This window comes from Lontra canadensis, unplaced genomic scaffold (genome assembly GCF_010015895.1).
Source record: "Lontra canadensis isolate GAN:19392208 unplaced genomic scaffold, GSC_riverotter_1.0 scaffold2, whole genome shotgun sequence".
Classification (NCBI taxonomy): Eukaryota; Metazoa; Chordata; class Mammalia; order Carnivora; family Mustelidae; genus Lontra; species Lontra canadensis.
In genome coordinates this window covers 65,021,825-65,039,084 of record NW_022630996.1, presented here as the reverse complement: position 1 = coordinate 65,039,084, position 17,260 = coordinate 65,021,825, and the positions used below count along the sequence as shown (strand labels likewise).

At 36.1% G+C, this 17,260-nt stretch overlaps 1 protein-coding gene across 2 annotated transcripts in view; it reads left to right on the top strand.

The window, feature by feature from the left end:
* GTPBP10 (GTP binding protein 10) overlaps window positions 1-16,345 on the top strand; it is a 28,770-nt gene extending 12,425 nt beyond the window's left edge. Inside the window, exons 4-10 of one of the 2 annotated variants that reach the window (XM_032875601.1) lie at window positions 590-734; window positions 5,889-5,962; window positions 7,632-7,684; window positions 10,215-10,322; window positions 10,883-10,960; window positions 14,121-14,244; window positions 16,044-16,344. In XM_032875601.1, coding sequence (XP_032731492.1) covers window positions 590-734; window positions 5,889-5,962; window positions 7,632-7,684; window positions 10,215-10,322; window positions 10,883-10,960; window positions 14,121-14,244; window positions 16,044-16,282 — 821 coding nt within the window. In that variant the 3' untranslated portion in view covers window positions 16,283-16,344. Of the gene's footprint in view, window positions 1-589; window positions 735-5,888; window positions 5,963-7,631; window positions 7,685-10,214; window positions 10,323-10,882; window positions 10,961-14,120; window positions 14,245-16,043 lie in introns of both variants that reach the window. The other variant, XM_032875611.1, reaches the window with a different exon arrangement.
* Window positions 16,346-17,260: the final 915 nt, after the last annotated feature.

Genomic DNA, 17,260 nt, shown 5'->3' with positions numbered 1-17,260 from the left:
CCCACATTAGGCTCTCTGCTCAGCGGGGAGCATGCTTCCCCCTCCCCCACTCTCCCTGCCTCTCTGCCTGCTGTGATCTCGCTGTCTGTGTCAAATAAATAAATAAAATCTTAAAATAATTTTGTTAAAAACTACTTCAATTGCTAATTTATAAGAGATTTGAAAACTTTACATAAAAGTTGTTCAAGGGAAAAAGAGTTTCTCAAGGGGCGCCTGAGTGGCTCATTTGGTTATAGAGTCATTTTAGCTTGGGTCATGATCCTCGGGGTCCTGGGATCATGACCTGAGCCTGCATCAGGCTCCTCACTCACCGGGGAGTCTACTTGAGATTCTTCCTCTCTCTCTGCCCTTCACCCTCCTGGTACACATGTGCTCACTCAGGGTCTCTCTGTCTCTCTCAAATAGTAAATAATTCTTTTTTTAAGAGTTGTTCAAAATTAACTGTTAGAGTTAAGATTATTGTAAAGATACAGCTTTTTAGATTTATAAGTTGGAATTTTTTGGCATCTGTTTCTGAATGCAAAATGTCATTAATGATTAGCTCCACATAGTAATCTTTGTTCTAAGTATCTTTCTTTGTCTTTTTAAGGAGAGCTCAATAAAGAGAAAGACAGAATTTTGGTAGCTGAAGGAGGCCTTGGTGGTAAATTACTCACTAATTTCTTACCACTGAAAGGCCAGAAACGAGTCATTCGCCTTGATCTAAAACTTATAGCTGATGTAGGCCTAGTGGGGTAAGTATCATTGGTATTTTTATTTTCATAATTTGAGAAATAGTTCATGAGTAGGAGATAAATATGAATGGTAATTAGGGACCAGTGTTATTTATGGAATTTGTGTGTTGTTTGTATGCTTTGAGGATGCTGCTAAATACAGTTATTTTAACATTGCAAACATGGAGTTTCACAATTAATATTTATTTATAAAAAGAGAGGAAGATCACAGCAATTGAGTAGGCTAGTGGGAATGGTAGAGAATGAATCAAGAAAGGAAATCAATCAAATGCAGTAGTATAGGAAGGTGAAAGAAGATTACCAGATATTCAGGAATAAAATTAAAATTCCAGACCACATTTTATGACGTGTATAGGAGGAAAGAAAAAGAGAAAAAAATGCTTGAGATACTCCTACAAGTCTTTATAGAGGTATTGCTCTGTTGATCAGGTGGCTGACGGCCCATACAGACAGTCTCAGCCATCAGACTTAGATATTACTGAGCACCAAGTTGGATCTCATTATGACTGTTTCCCTGTCCTTCATGCTCTATTTACGATCTGTCCATTCTCAGTACTGTTTGTTTCATCAAACAGTGCTGTTTGGCTGTAGAGTTTGTAGTGCTGGCACCTGACTGAGGGGAATAGATAGCAAGCTAGAAAATAGGTAAAGGAAGGGAAGACGTCAACTTTGTATTTCTTCTCTCCCTGTCTACCTGGCCCCCCTTCAGCATTACGCAGAAGTCACATGAAAGACTTAAGAAAGAGATAGCAAACACTGCCTATTGCTGGCTCTACTTCAGACTTCCAGTTCCATTCCGTGCCTTACATAGCTTCTTTTTAACTCTCTTTATCTACCACTCCAGCCATCTCACTGCTTCTTTACCAGAGTAATCAGTCTGAATCCCTCACTTCTTGTCATGCCTGTCTAGCTACTAGGTCTTAACAGCAGTGGCTTAGAATTCATGAAGGCCCCATTCTTGCTGACATTATAGCAGGGAAGGATGTGATCCTGGTGTTCAGGCTTGCAATTTGCATTTAGTCTTTTCCATAAAACATAGTTATCAGGCATAATTTCTTTAATAACATTCATTTTTCACAATGTTGTAGGCTTAGTAAGGTTTTGTGAACAAGACTGAGAATCTAGCCTTTTGCAGTCTCATTCATTACAAAAATGTGTTTCAAGATCTGTGGAGACCTTTGCAAACTAAGCTTCACAAGGCTAAGTGGTAAAGGTGGGGTGAGGATGGGGGACTCAGGTGAGAGACTGTTTGGTTTAGAATCTCAAATCCACTGGAGATCACCTGGAAGGTCTTGGGTAAGTTTTAGAATGTCTCTAAGCTTTTGTTTTCTCTTTTTAATAGTGGCTAGATACGTTGCTAAAATGTGAATAAGATAACACATTTACAGCACAACATATATGTTGGATTTATGAATGGGTAATGAATGATAGCTGTTAACATCATCATTATTACATTGCCAACTTATTGGAGAGTACATAGAGTGAAATACTAAGCTTTTTAGAAGTGGATTTGATTCCTCAGAGCCTTCAGAAGGAATCAATCTGCCTCCATCTTTATTTCAAAGTGCTATTTTCCAGAACCATGAGAAAATGAATTTCTTTGGTTTTTTTTTTTTTAAATACTTTATTTATTTATTTGAGAGAGAGTATGAGCGAGGAGAAGGTCAGAGAGAGAAGCAGACTCCCCGTGGAGCTGGGAGCCCGATGCGGGACTCGATCCCGGGACTCCAGGATCATGACCTGAGCTGAAAGCAGTCGCTTAACCAACAGAGCCACCCAGGCGCCCCGAATTTCTTTGTTTTAAGCCACCCAATTTGTGGTACTTTGTTACAGCCGCCTTGAAAACTAATGTATTCCTTATTCTTCTCTCCTCTTAATATAGAATGTGTAACAGGAAAAAAAAAAAAAGTGGATTTGATAATACAGTCGATAATTGAAGCATCCAGTTTCTCTTTTTTTTAAAGCATCAAGTTTCTTAAGTACAATGCTTTATGTATGTATTTTAATACTTTTAAATTAGCCAACTGTTCTTAAAAAGTTACTACTGTGAGTACCAGCATAAACAGATAACCTGTTTTCTGGTTTCAGGAATGAACTGAACCTTAGAACTAAGGTGCTTATCACTAACGTATTTGTACTGCTGTTGTCAAATCTGATCTTTGCATAGGTTGGATTTCAGCCTCTAAAATTTTTATTAAGTGCTTTTCAGGAAAAATTTCAATTATCATTTCTTCAACCATTAGCCTCCTTTTTTCTTCACATGATTTCAGTTTCCTTGGAAATAGTCACTGGCACTTTTCAGCATTTAATACTATTATGAAAATAGGATAATGGAAAGAAATAAGCAAGTCTAGTTAGGGATAATCATAAATAAAAATTACTGCAATTTGCATTTCAGAAAGTTAAAAGGGCCTGGGTATAATGAGGTGTAAGATAATGCTGTATTTTTAAAAAAAAAAGACAATACATATTTCCATAGAAAAATGAGTCATTGGGGCGCCTGGGTGGCTCAGTGGATTAAAGCCTCTGCCTTTGGCTCAAGTCATGATCCCAGGGTCCTGGGATCGAGCCCCACATCGGGCTCTCTGCTGGGCTGGGAGCCTGCTTCCTCCTCTCTCTCTGCCTGCCTCTCTGCCTACTTGTGATCTCTCTCTGTCAAATAAATAAATTTAAAAAAAAAGAAAAAAGTCATTAAAAAAAATCTCACTAATTTTATTTTAAATTCATTATAAGAAGATACATTTAATGAAATATTTTAATTAGGTTTATTTTGAATGTTAAAAGAGCTCTACTAAGAGGTTATAAATTTTTATAGAATTTCAGATTAATAGTTCCAAAATATTACACCATTATTCCAAGTGAAAGTTTGGCGTGTTTTGTAAGAAGAGCTTTCTCCAGTTTGCATGAAAGCTATGAAGACAGGGATCACACTGGTCTCATTGATTGCTGTATTTCTGATGCTAGTATATTGCCTGGTTAAGTTAATGATTAACAAATATTATTTGGATAAATTTAATGAAAATATCTGAATGGAATTGAGGAAATCATCTCTTAAGTGACTCTCATTCCTTGTACTTTCGTATATGATGGGCCTTTCCTAAGGCAAATTTAGCAATAAAATCACAGCCTTTAAAACAATAAAATCTAAGCCTTTAAACAATATATATTTTAATTATAATTCAGTTTTTCTCATCAAGAAATATATCTCAAGAAAGAGATTAAAGGTATATGTAAAAGTTCAAGGAAAGGGGTATGTGGGGCGGTTGGGTGGCTCAGTGGGTTAAGTCTCTGCCTTCGGCTCAGGTCATGATCTCAGGGTCCTGGGATCGAGCCCTGCATCGCATCAGGCTCTCTGCTTAGCGGAGAGCCAGCTTCCCTCTCTCTCTCTGCCTGCTTCTCTGCCCACTTGTAGTCTCTGTCTGTCAAATAAATAAATAAAATCTTTAAAAAAAAAAAAAAAAGGAAAGGACATGTGGGTGGCTCAGTCGGTTAAACCTCTGGCTTTGGCTCAGGTTATGATCTCAGGGTCCTGTCACTGAGCCCTGGATCAGGCTCCCTGCTCAGTAGGGAGTTTGCTTCTCCCTCTCCCTTTGCCCCTCCCACCTTGCTTGGGCTCAGGCGCACTCTCACACTCTCTCTCAAGTAAAATCTTTAAAATAAAAGTTCAGGGATAATAACTGTGGTGTTTAAAGTTTTTAAAAGTTAGACAAATAATAAATGCTAAAAGAAAATTTTCTTAAAGAAAAAGTATCTATTAATTCCACCACCTAGGAGTGACTGTTAATATTGGTATATGCCCTTCTAGCTGCATACATTCTTTTGCAATGTTATTTTAAATAGTAAAAAGTTGGAGACAACCTAAATGCCTAACAATAGGAAATTAAGTAAATTACAGTGTGCCCTTGAAAAGTGTTCACCTTATATTACTCAGTTTAAAAAGCAGGCCAACCAACTATGAAGTAATCTTTCAAAAAAAAAAAAAATCAAAACTGAACCTGATCAAGGCTTTATCTCAAACTAACAATTTATAGAAAAACTGGGGCAAAGGAGCATGCTAAAGGACATCATGGGGGTGTCAGCAAAAAAAAAAAATATATCCAGACTATGGGAAAGAAATGCTATAAGACAAATGACCCAGTTTCCTTAAAAATAAAATTACAGCAGCACCTGGGTGGCTCAGTCAGTTAAGTGCCCAACTTGTTTCCTACTAAGGTCATGGTGTCTGGGTCCTGGGATCAAGCCCCCTGTGGGGCTCCACACTCAGCCAGGAGTCTGTTTGAGGATTCTCTCTCTCCCCAAATCCCTCCCCCTGCTTGCACTTGTAGCGCACACCGGCTCTCTCTTTCTTCCTCAAATAAACTTTTAAAAAAATGGAATTAAATTACAAAGAGAAAATAAAATGGGGGAGATCTTTACCAAAAGAAATTTTAAGGGATACATTAACCAGTTGTAATACACGGACCTTAGGTGAGTCCCTGTACAAACCAACTTTAAAAGAAGTATTGGGAATGTATAATTTGTTGAAGGTAGGTGATTGCTAAATGAGATTCATTACTTCTGTCTACTTTTGTATATATTTGGAAATACAGTATAAAACATATTAAAGAAAATTTATAAAGCTATATAAGCAATATTTTGTCATTGTTTGGCTAGAATTAGTGGATTGTTGGTATTTTCATTAGTTTCTTTTTGTTTTTCTATGATTTGCAGACTTTTTTAAGATAATTGAATTATACTCCCAATACTAAAACATCTCTAGCATAAATTTATCTTTATTTTTTTCATATGTATATTTCATTCAAGTTTTTCAGGATTATTATTTTTAAAAAATAATTTATGTATTTGACAGAGAAAGACACAGCGAGAGAGGGAACACAAGTGGGGGAGCAGGAGAGTGAGAAGCAGGCCTCCCACCAAGCAGAGATCCCGATGCAGGGCTAGATCTCAGGACTCCGGGATCATGACCTGAGCCAAAAGCAGACACTTAATGACTGAGCCACCCAGGCAGCCCCTTTCAGGATTATTTTTAATTTATAGTCTGTTTTTATTCCCAGAGATATTCAAGAAATGTACTTCCTGAAATTCAGAGATAATTAAGTATTGTTAACAATACTAATATTTGTTTTAATTCATTACATTATTTTTTCATTTCAGATTCCCAAATGCTGGAAAATCCTCTTTGCTAAGTCAGGTTTCTCATGCAAAACCTGCAATTGCAGATTATGCATGTAAGTATCATTTGTTGTGTATTTTAATGTGTGGAGGTAAATTTTTAAAGACTCATCTTTCTTTGAATATGAATAAAGTGACAACTCTGAGGTAGCCTTAGTTCGAAAACTTGGCCACCAGCGTACATGCATTTCCCATTAATCCTTGAAATCTCTTTAGCCCTCCACAAAGTTCCTAGTACTTGTTAGATACTTGCTTCTTTGCATTTATTTCTCCTTTGCATAATCACTTAATTGATTTAGTTGTGATTTTCTGAGTAGTTACCCTTTATCAAGCACTGTTCTTTCTATTCATTTAGCAAGTATTTATTTCTGTGAACTCCAGTGGGTTCTGTAGAAACAAAGACGGGTAAGCAGAAACAGATACTGTTCTGACTCTTACTGAGCTTATAGACTAGTAGGGGAGGGCATATATATCATACCTGACTATAAGAGAATATATTATGATTCTGTGAAAGAGTGTAGGTAGCTGCTTTAAACTTTGGGAAGGTGTGATGCTAGGGCTGAGGTATGAAGAATACTTGCATTCATCAGTGACAGACGGTGGATGTGAAGGGTGCTTCTGTCAGAGGAAGTAGCATTGTACACAAAGACTCTCTGGTGACAGGGAGATCTGTGTGTCTAGAGAAAATGTAATAAGGGAAAGAGGAAATTGATGAGGCAGGAGATTTCAGTAGAAACTATATCATATAGACCAGGTAGGCTTTGCTCTTTATATCTAAAGAGCAGCTCATAGCCTTTTAATCAAAGGATGAAATGATTAGATTGCTTTTCAAAAAGATCTCTCCACATGTGATGTAGAAAATGGATTGGTGTGAGACCTAAATGGGTCTGGGAAGAATAGTTAGGTTATTGCAGTAGCTAGATGAAATATAATGGATGCTTAGACCACATAATGAATAAATGTGATAGAATCTCTGTCATCATTAAACAAAAAGATATAGAAACATCCATTGACCTGGAAAATACAATTAAGCCATTCTAAAATTAAACTCTGATGAAGTAGAGTTAATTTGGGTCTAATTGCTATAAATTATGTGCCCAATATTTATTGTTAAAGTATAGGAGCTCTTGAGAAGGAAAGAGGAAGAAAAGTTGAGAATCATAGGAAAGAGGCAAGTGCAGAATTGATAAGGCTTGAGGATAAGTGAATGAGAAAGGACTAAACAACTTTCACCCACAGACCCAGTGATAGAAACCTGAATTCTATTCTACCCAGCCCCAACTTTATCACGCTCCTTAAAGTACAGCCAGGGGTGCCTGGGTGGCTCAGTGGGTTAAGCCTCTGCCTTTGGCTCGGGTCATGATCTCAGGGTCCTGGGATCGAGCCCCACGTCGGGCTCTCTGCTCAGCAGGGAGCCTGCTTCCCCCTCTCTCTCCGCCTGCCTCTCTACCTACTTGTGATCTCTCTCTCTCTCTCTCTTTCTGTCAAATAAATAAATAAAATCTTTAAAAAAAAAAAAAGTACAGCCAAAGAACTTTGAAGCCCACTGATTAGATTAGCTCTATGCCTATGCTGATTATAATTGTATTTTCCATTCCAACAAATGAGAATATAATCTAAATTAAATTGTTTACCAAAAAAAGTATTATTTATTTTATACATAATGGTAAGACAGTTTTGAGAGTACCAGCCTTATTCTAGCCTAGATTTATTTTTTTCTTTTAGTTACAACATTAAAGCCTCAACTTGGAAAGATTATGTATGATGATTTCAAACAAGTGAGTATTTCTAAAGACATTTGGCTAGAAGTGCTTTTGATGCTTGGACTGTGTAATATTTGATTGTTTCTGTGGTGTTAGGGGGGAAAAGTAGCAGAATTTGTTTTTGGTAAATGAGACCATTATCGAATGAATTCTGAGCACGATCATAGCAGAATACTGTATGAAAATACAACTTTTTGTCCTTCCAAAGTTTAGGTCCAGTTTATTGTTACAGCATAGAATCATCTTTATCTCTTTGATCTCTGTTTGTTCTCATTGCAAGTCTCTATTTTACTACTATATTTGATTATGGATTTTTGTTTCCTAAAAATATTTTCTAAAGTTCATGGAATTTATTTTATTCCAACTTTCTCTTTCTAAAACAAATTTTTTTTAATTGCAAGGGATTCTGGTCTAGCTATTAAAACTTATTTTTCCTTAATAAGAAATAACTATAGATCTTTTGAATAATTAGAGTAAAAACAAACAACAAAGGAAAGTAACAAAATTTTTAAAATATATAATGTATGACAAGCATTTATGCTCCTTGGCATTTACGCAAATGCAACATACACACAAAAACCTGCACGTGGTTGTTTGTAACAACCTTGTTCAGAAGTGCCAAAACTTGGAAGCTACCAAGATGTCCTTCAGTAGGTGAATAGATAAATAAACTGTGGTAATAAGGGAATATGATCTAACACTAAAAAGAATTGAGCTGTGAAGGCATGAAAAGACATGGAAGAACTTAAATGCATATTGCTAAGGGAAAGAAGCCAGTCTGAAAAGGCTACATACAGTATGGTTCTAAGTATGTCACAGTCTAGAAAAAGGCAAAACTGTGGACATGACAAAAAGATTAGTGGTTTCCAAGGATTAAGGGGAAAGAAAGGATGACCAGTAGAGCACAGAGGATTTTTAGGGCAGTGAAACCATTCTGTATGATACCATAATGGTGGGTACATGACGATATACATTTGTCAAAGCCAGTAGAATGAACAACACCAAGAGTGAACCCTAATGTAAAGTATGGACTTAAGGTGATGATACATCAATGACACATAAAAGATTTATATTCATTTATTTAAGTTATTTAACAGTAAAAAATTTTTTAAAACTTCATTCTATAGAATAAGTAAAATTATAAATAATTTGAATATGGAGAACAATATTTAGAGGAAAAGAGAACATTGTAAATTTTAAGGGAAACTTAATTCTCAGTTGCAAAATTCTCAGATGGAGAACCTGCAAACAAAATTTCAGGACATGAAAAAAATGTTTTCAGGACATGAAGCCTTTGTTGTATTTTGTCTATGTGACTGCTTTGTCACATAGCTACAGTTTCCTTTAAAATTGTGAAATCCAGGGCGCCTGGGTGGCTCAGTGGGTTAAAGCCTCTGCCTTCGGCTCAGGTCATGGTTCCAGGGTCCTGGTATCGAGCCCCGCATAGAGTTCTCTGCTCAGCAGGGAGCCTGCTTCCGCCTCTCTCTCTCTGCCTGCCTCTCTGCCTACTTGTAACCTCTGTCTGTCAAATAAATAAATAAATAAATCTTTTAAAAAATAAAATAAATAAAATTGTGAAATCCTATCCACAGGGGCAGTGTATGAGGAGCAGTGCTTCTCAGCCCTTACTGCACATCCAGTTAGAATTAACTGGATGTCTTCAGAACAACAATGATAAATGAAGCCTATGTGCCAGAGATTTGAAACCAAATTCCTTGGGGTAGGGCCTGGGTATCTCTACTTTATAAAAGATCCCTGGGTGTTTATAATGTGCAGTGAGGTTTGAAAACCACAAATATAGACTAATAGTTAATCGCTTACCATTTCAAAAAGGAGTTATAAGAACCTTTTCTCCTGGGGCACCTGGGTGGCTCAGTCGGTTAAGCAGCTGCCTTTAGCTCAGGTCATGATCGCAGGATCTTGGAATCGAGCCCCACATCGGGCTCTCCGCTGAGCACGGAGCCTGCTTCCCTCTTTCCCTCTGTCTGCCTCTCTGCCTACTTGTGATCTCTATCTCTCTGTTGAATAAATAATAAAAATCTTTAAAATATATATATATTTTAAAAAATAAAATAAAATAAAAAAGAACCTTTTCTCCTTTACTTTTCAAAAATGGTCAGTAATCCTCCTGGTAGAACATAAACAGAAAAGGAACAGTGGTGCCACATAATCAATTACATATGGAATTTAAAACTCAAAACTACAGAGCTGTAAGTCTATGTCTGCTGAATTACTATCCCTCTATACTTTTAAGAACTCAGTTGAAATTCTGTGACGGGTTCATGTTGAACAATATAATCGATGGAATTCTAAAGAGAACTTATGTGATTAATAAATATTAAACTAATCCCTAGAATTCTTAGATTGCTAGATTAGTAAGTAAAAATGGGACTCTAATTTCTGATAACAAATGGTTTTGATTCTTAATATCTTGGTTTTATAAATATGCAGTGATAATCACAAATTAGTAACTGTATTTGAAATACGAAAATTTGGGGATGTAATTATTTTCTTTTTTTTATTAAACCATCTAATTTTGTATTAGATATCAGTAGCTGATCTTCCTGGTTTAATAGAAGGAGCACATATGAACAAAGGAATGGGCCATAAATTCCTCAAGCATATAGAAAGAACCAAACAACTACTGTTTGTTGTAAGTCATATGTGTACCAATGTAATGTTCAAATGAATGTGAAAATCAATGTGTTTAGTTTTCCTACAAATTCTTTATAATAATAAGATTAAAAGATAAGGTACTATCACATGTTATTCCACTAAGTGTTTAAATGGGAGTCAAATATAGTAAGTAATCTTCATTTATAATTCAGAGTGGAGATGGCATTACTGTATCAGATGTAAGTTTGGCCATACTTATCAAGGTTTAATTCTTTAAGGTTGTCAACATACTGTTATGTTATATAGTATCTCTTTCCTATTTCATTGATGGTGTTGGAGCTATATATTAGATTGTCTGTATCTCATACAAATTGTTTTATCTCTACTAGTTTTTTATTTCATTAATATTATAATTTCATCAGAATAATTATGGCTGTCTTGACACCACAGCTTCTTTTACTCATTTTGAATTACTGAATTAACAATAATGTATAGATTGAGAAATTATTTTTAGCTTGAGAAAGTTAAACATTTCAAAACATAGAAATTTGTAGCTGTTGTTATATCAAAAACTGTCTCTTTCTATCTTTTTTTTAGGTCGATATTTCTGGATTTCAGCTTTCTTCCCAAACTCAATACAGAACTGCCTTTGAAACCATAATACTGCTTACAAAAGTAGGTTTTCTGTTTTACCGTGTTCTGCATTTGGTCTGACATGTAGGCATATAGAACTGTATTAAATAACAGATAATTAGAATAAATACATATTCTACATCTACTTTTTGAAGTTTTGAAGTCAAAGAATCATCTAAACTTGCTTTCTCCAGTTCTGTGTTAACCCACGCTTCAACCTATTACAACCAATGAAATCCTCCTTTATTTTAAATCCCTGTTACATACTTCTCAGACTTTATTCTTGCTTGAACTTTTATTCCTACTTTTTAGACTATTTCTCAGTCTATTTTTTTTTAAGATTCTTTTTATTTATTTGACAGAGAGATCACAAGTAGGCAGAGCAGCAGGCAGAGAGAGAGGGGAGGGGAAGCAAGCTCCCTGCTGAGCAGGGAACCTGATGCGGGGCTCGATCCCAGGACCCTGAGATCATTACCTGAGTCAAAGGCAGAGGCTTAACCCACTGAGCCACCCAGGCGCCCCTTGGTCTATTTTTTTTTTTTTTTAAGAAGATTTTATTTATTTGAGAGAGAGTACGAGTGGGGTCAGAGGCAGGGGGAGAAGCAGGCTCTCCAGTGAGTAAGGAGCCTAATGTGGGGCTTGATCCTGGGACTCTAGGATCATGACCTGAGCCGAAGGCAGATGTTTAACCAACTGAGCCACCCAGGCGCCCCTCAGTCTTTTTTTTTTTGCTTTTTTCTGTTCATTCCTTAGGTAGCATTCAGTTACAGTTAATACACTGATGACTGCCAGATCTTTCTGATACCTGTGTCTTCTGGTCTTTCTTTAGACCAACTAACTAATGGATATCTTTCACTGGCTGTCCCATTACGTTCTCAAACTTAACATGCATACAACTGAACTTCAGTGGTTTTGTAAACCAGAATCCTGGGTGTTAGTCTTGCTTCTTTCTTTCTCACCACCTGTATTAAGCCCTATCAGTTCCATATCCTAAACCTCTGAAATTCATCTATGTGTCTTCATCCACACTGTTATAATCATCAGCCCTCCTCACTAGAATGTTTTAAGTATTACTATGTCATCACATTGCTTCCAGTTTCACTTCTCTCCAGTCCATTTTTTTAAATTGAAATGTAGTTGACATACAAAATTATAGTATTTTCAAGTGTGTACAACATAGTGATTCAGTAACTCTATATACATCATGCTATGTTCACCACAAGTGTACCTACTATCTGTCACCACACAGTGCTATTATAATACCATTCTCTAGGGGCACCTGGGTGGCTCAGTGGGTTAAAGCCTCCGTCTTCAGCTCAGGTCATGGTCCCAGGGTCCTGGGATCGAGCCCCCGCGTCTGGCTCTCTGCTCAGCGGGGAGCCTGCTTCCCCGTCTGTCTCTCTCTGCCTGCCTCTCTGTCTACTTGTGATCTCTGCCTGTCAAATAAATAAATAAAATCTTAAAAAAAAAATACCATTCTCTAGTTCATTATTTTTATATGGCAGCTAGAGTGATATTTGTGAAAGAATCAAGATAATGCTTGTTCTTTGCTTAAAATACTTCAGTGGGGTTGCCTGGGTGGCTCAGTCACTTAAACCTCTGCCTTAGGCTCAGGTCATGATCTCGGAGTCCTGGGATCAAGCCCCACATCAGGCTCTCTGCTCACTGGGGAGCCAGTTTCTCCCTCTCCCTCTGCCTGCCACTCTAATTATAAACTCTCTTTCCCTCACTCAAATAAATAAATAAAATATTTTAAAAAAATAAAACACTTCAGTGATTCCCCCCCTGTTGTTAGGTTGAAGTCTTACCCTGAACATGGTTTTTGAATCTGGCAAGGATTGGCTCCTACCTAGCAGTTCATCTCTGCCCTTCCTGCCTCACTTTTTATTCTTAGCCACATGATTTCTCTCTAACACAGCATGATGTTGCTTACCTCCAGGACTTTTTATATCTTATATCCTTGTCACTTTTTTCCTGTGAGCATTTGAATATGGGTTTTTATATGGACATATTTTCATTTCCCTTGGGCATATATACCTAGGAGTAGAATTGCTAGATAATATGGTCAGTCAATGTTTAACACTTTGAGGACCTGCCAGAATTTTAGAGTGGCTGCACCATTGTACTACTTTATAATCGCACTAGCAAGGTATGTGAGGGTTCTAGTTTTTCTACAAGAATGCCAAAACTTGTTCCTTTGTCTGTGTTTTTTATTTTTAGTTATCCTAGCAAGTGAGGTGGTATTTCATTATGGTTTTGACCTGCATTTCTCTAGTGACTAATGATGTTGAGCATCCTTTCATGTGTTTATCAGCCATTTTTATGTCTTTGAAGAAATGTCTGTTCACATTCTTGGTGCATTTTTTAAGTTAGGTTACTTATCTTTTTTTTGTTGTTGTTGAGTTGTAAGAGTTTTGTATATTTTGGATACAAATCCCTTATCAGGTACATGTCTTGTAAATATTTCTCCCATTTCTTTTGTCTTCACTTTTGTTGTTTGTTTGTTTTTAAGATTTTATTTATTTATTTCAGAGAGAGTGAGTGCATGAGCAGGGGAAGGGGCAAAGGGAGAGGGAGAAACAGACTCCCCGCTGAGCAGGGAGGCTGACAGGAGGCTCCATCCCAGGAACCTGAGATAATGACCTTAGCCAGAGGCAGATGCTTACCCACTGAGCCATGCAGGTGCCCTTGTCTTCATTTTCTTTATATTATTTGAAGCACAAAGGTTTATATTTTAATGAAGTTCTTTTTGTCTATTTTTGTCTTTTGCTTGTGCATTGGTGTCACAGCTAAGAAACCATTGCCTAATCTATGGTCATGAGAATTTACTCCTCAGCACACTTACTTTTTCTAAGAATTATATAAATATAGCATAAGATTGTTACTATTTACTTCTGAATTTTATCAGTGTGCTTAATAGAAGTCTAGATATCTGTATTTGGTCCTATGTATAAATCACTATGTCTCTAAGATGTCATTTGAATTAAAATATATTAACATGTGACCTAACCAGTGAGCATTTTATGAATTTTCTTTGTCATTTAATTTTGTGGTTGTTGAGGTTTATTGAATTTCAGAAATGTCAGTGGGCTCTAGATTACCCAGGCCTACAAAGTAAAGAAAGATATTACCAAATAGGTAATCTATATATTTATTTTAATAAAATTACTTGGTTTTTCTTTTTCTTTTTTTTTTTTGGAAGGAATTGGAGTTGTACAAAGAGGAACTTCCGACAAAACCTGCACTTCTGGCAGTTAATAAAATGGACTTGCCAGGTGCTCAGGATAAATACCATGTACTGATGAATCAACTCCAGAATCCTAAAGGTAAACCCATTTGTTAATTTAATGCCAATTTAATGATTACCTATTGCATGCAGAAAGTGCTAAGTGGTGTAATCAATGCAAAAGAAAACTGACAGTTGCTACTCTTAAAAAAAAATTATGTTTGAAGAAAGAATACATTAATATGAAACTTTAAATAACATTGTAACATAATACTTATCAAGTTTCAGAACTGTGATATGGACAGTAAGTTAGCAGAGACAAAAGGAAAAGTTGGGCTTCGTGAAGAAGTAAAATTTAAACTAGGCCCTTAAAGAGTTAATGGGAGTTGGATCAGAAGAGAAGAAAGTCAGCATCTACCTGTAAATGTTTTTACTTTAACATACTTCACAAGTTCTAGACCTTCATTCCCCTAATACACTATAAATTTAAAACCAGAGCAAATAGTTCTAAAGAGGTATGTATCTTTGCAATGCCAGCAAAGTACCTTAAAGAGTCCTAATCTTCTAAAAAGAACTTAAGTACCTACATATGTGTGACATAGAATAATAATGCTGTTGTTGCAAAAGGATTTATTTGTTTGAAATTTGTTCCTAAATGGACCACTTCGTGTAAAGGAACTTAAAGGGACTCTCCATGGTTTTGAATATTGACCTTTGCAGAGCACTTCCTATCCTACAGTAATGATGCTTTCATTTTTCTGAATCTAGTAGAGGTGAAAAAGTCAGGTGGATAGAAGGTGGCTAATATGTTTTTAAATGGTACTAATTCCCTGTTTTTATCCTTCTATAGAAATGGGGAAAATGTTATAGAATACTGGGGCTATCACACAGCACCACAAGATCCTTTCTCCCTTACAGATATCTTTCCCCTGCATAATTTACATATTGGAGCTGTCCTTGAGTTAATAAATTACTTTCAAGATAAAAATATTCCTGGAACTACTGAGTACTCTTTATCCTATAATGTCACTTGCTTTATCAGGTCATTAGATCTATTTGCTAGTTGGTCTTACAGAAAAGGGAATTTACAGAGAAGATGTCAAAAGGGAGAGTAACTCAAGAGTTTGTGCTATTTTGGTCTGTCATAAAACAAAATACAGTGCCCTCAGTGATAATTCCTGAGTTAGCATCTTTGGACTTCTTGAGGATGTTCGAATCTCACAAATGAAGTTCCGTGTTTACTTGTCCAGTCTCTTTCAGTCCAGCCTTTCCAGTGCATATCCATTTTAACCCATCCCATCAGTGTGCCATCTCCCTTCCCATTGCCTTGGAGGCAGGGAAGAGGAAAAAGTAATATAATAGCTGTCAGCCCCTGTGGGGTGATAGATTGAACTCATCTGAAATGATTTCCCATTAAAATGTCCCCACACTCCTTTCAATTTTAGTACAGCTCCTAATGCCAGAGATAATAAGCCTGTAGTTTAGGGCAGCTAAAGGCCACCTGTGTATTGAGGCAAGTTACAAAATCCCAATCATGAATGATGTTATTTTTATACATACATCTTTTAGAAAATCTGTGTTTCCTGACTTCATTGAGCTCCTCCAGAAAAAGCAAATTTTTTGCTTCTGTAAATAAAGCATGTGTGATTTATCTTTTATTTTTACTTAATTTGGTTTAAAATATATTCATCCAAAAAATATTTGCTAAGCACCTATCATGTGCTTAGAATCTTGCCATTGTCATTTGTAAAAACAAAAGCTTCTGAGAGGTTATTAATGAGGGAAGGAAAAAAAGAATAATACTAGCTTTTAGTACCTTGATTCATAAACCTCTAATCTAGTTTTAATTTACTTTCAAAGACAATGAAAATCAGCTTAGTTTTGTGCTCCTTGTTTCAGATTTTCTGCATCTATTTGAAAAGAACATGATTCCAGAGAGGACCATGGAGTTCCAACATATCATCCCCATCTCTGCAATTACAGGAGAAGGAATTGGCGAATTAAAGAACTATATAAGAAAATCTCTAGATGAACATGCCAATCAGGAAGATGATGCATATCCTAAGAAACAGTTGCTTAATTTACAGATTTCCAGTACAATATCTTATAGTGAACCACCACCAAAAAATTGTTATTAGCCCCAGATAGTTGTAATTTAAATCTATTAAAAATGATACTGAGGGGCACCTGGGTGGCTTGGTGGGTTAAACCTCTGCCTTCAGCTCAGGTCATGATCCCAGGGGCCCGGGATCGAGCCCTGTGTCGGGCTCTTTGCTCTGCGGGGACCCTGCTTCCCCCTCTCTCTCTGCCTGCCTCTCTGCCTACTTGTGATCTCTCTCTGTCAAATAAATAAATAAAATATTTTTTAAAATTAAAAAAAAAATTTTAATGATACTGAAATTATATTCATTTGAAAGTTTTTCTACAGACATTGTATTCTTTAGAAGGTTAGTTATTATTAACCTTCTGCTATAAATGCCATCATTCAAGAACCATACCTTCTTGTTTTGTAGTTAAGTGTATAGATAATAAAAAACTAAGACCTAGAAATGACAACTTATATTTTATGGCCAATCCACCCATAGTAAAATCCTCTGATATTCCTGTAGTTATGACATCTCTAGTGAGATCATTTATATATATATATAAACAGAAGAGCATTCTCTAGAATATTATTCAAATGAGCAACCAAGTTTTGTTTGTTTGTTTTTGAGTCTGTCGTATACCTGGTTCTACTAATTATATAATAGTTACCTTTTTTGGAAAACTTCAAAACCCTAAATTTTAACGTATTTTCAGTAATAATAAAGATCACTGATAATATTTAACAGAAACCAGCAGGTAGATGATTATAGTTTCACCTTTTGGAAAATTTTCTTTCTTAATTATAAATCTTTTTTCCTGCTTTGGAGCAGTCTGGTACATGTCTCATTTTCTTGCCCTCAAATCTATCTTGTTTTCATATGTTGGTAAAGAGAAGTAATAGGAAGTGCAGATTTGAAACAATATTATCATCAGTATATTGATATTAAAATTTCTAAATTTCTGTGTTTCAGAAATACAAATTGAACATTTTCTCTTCATTAGTTTTATTATAAAATACATATGTTCATTGT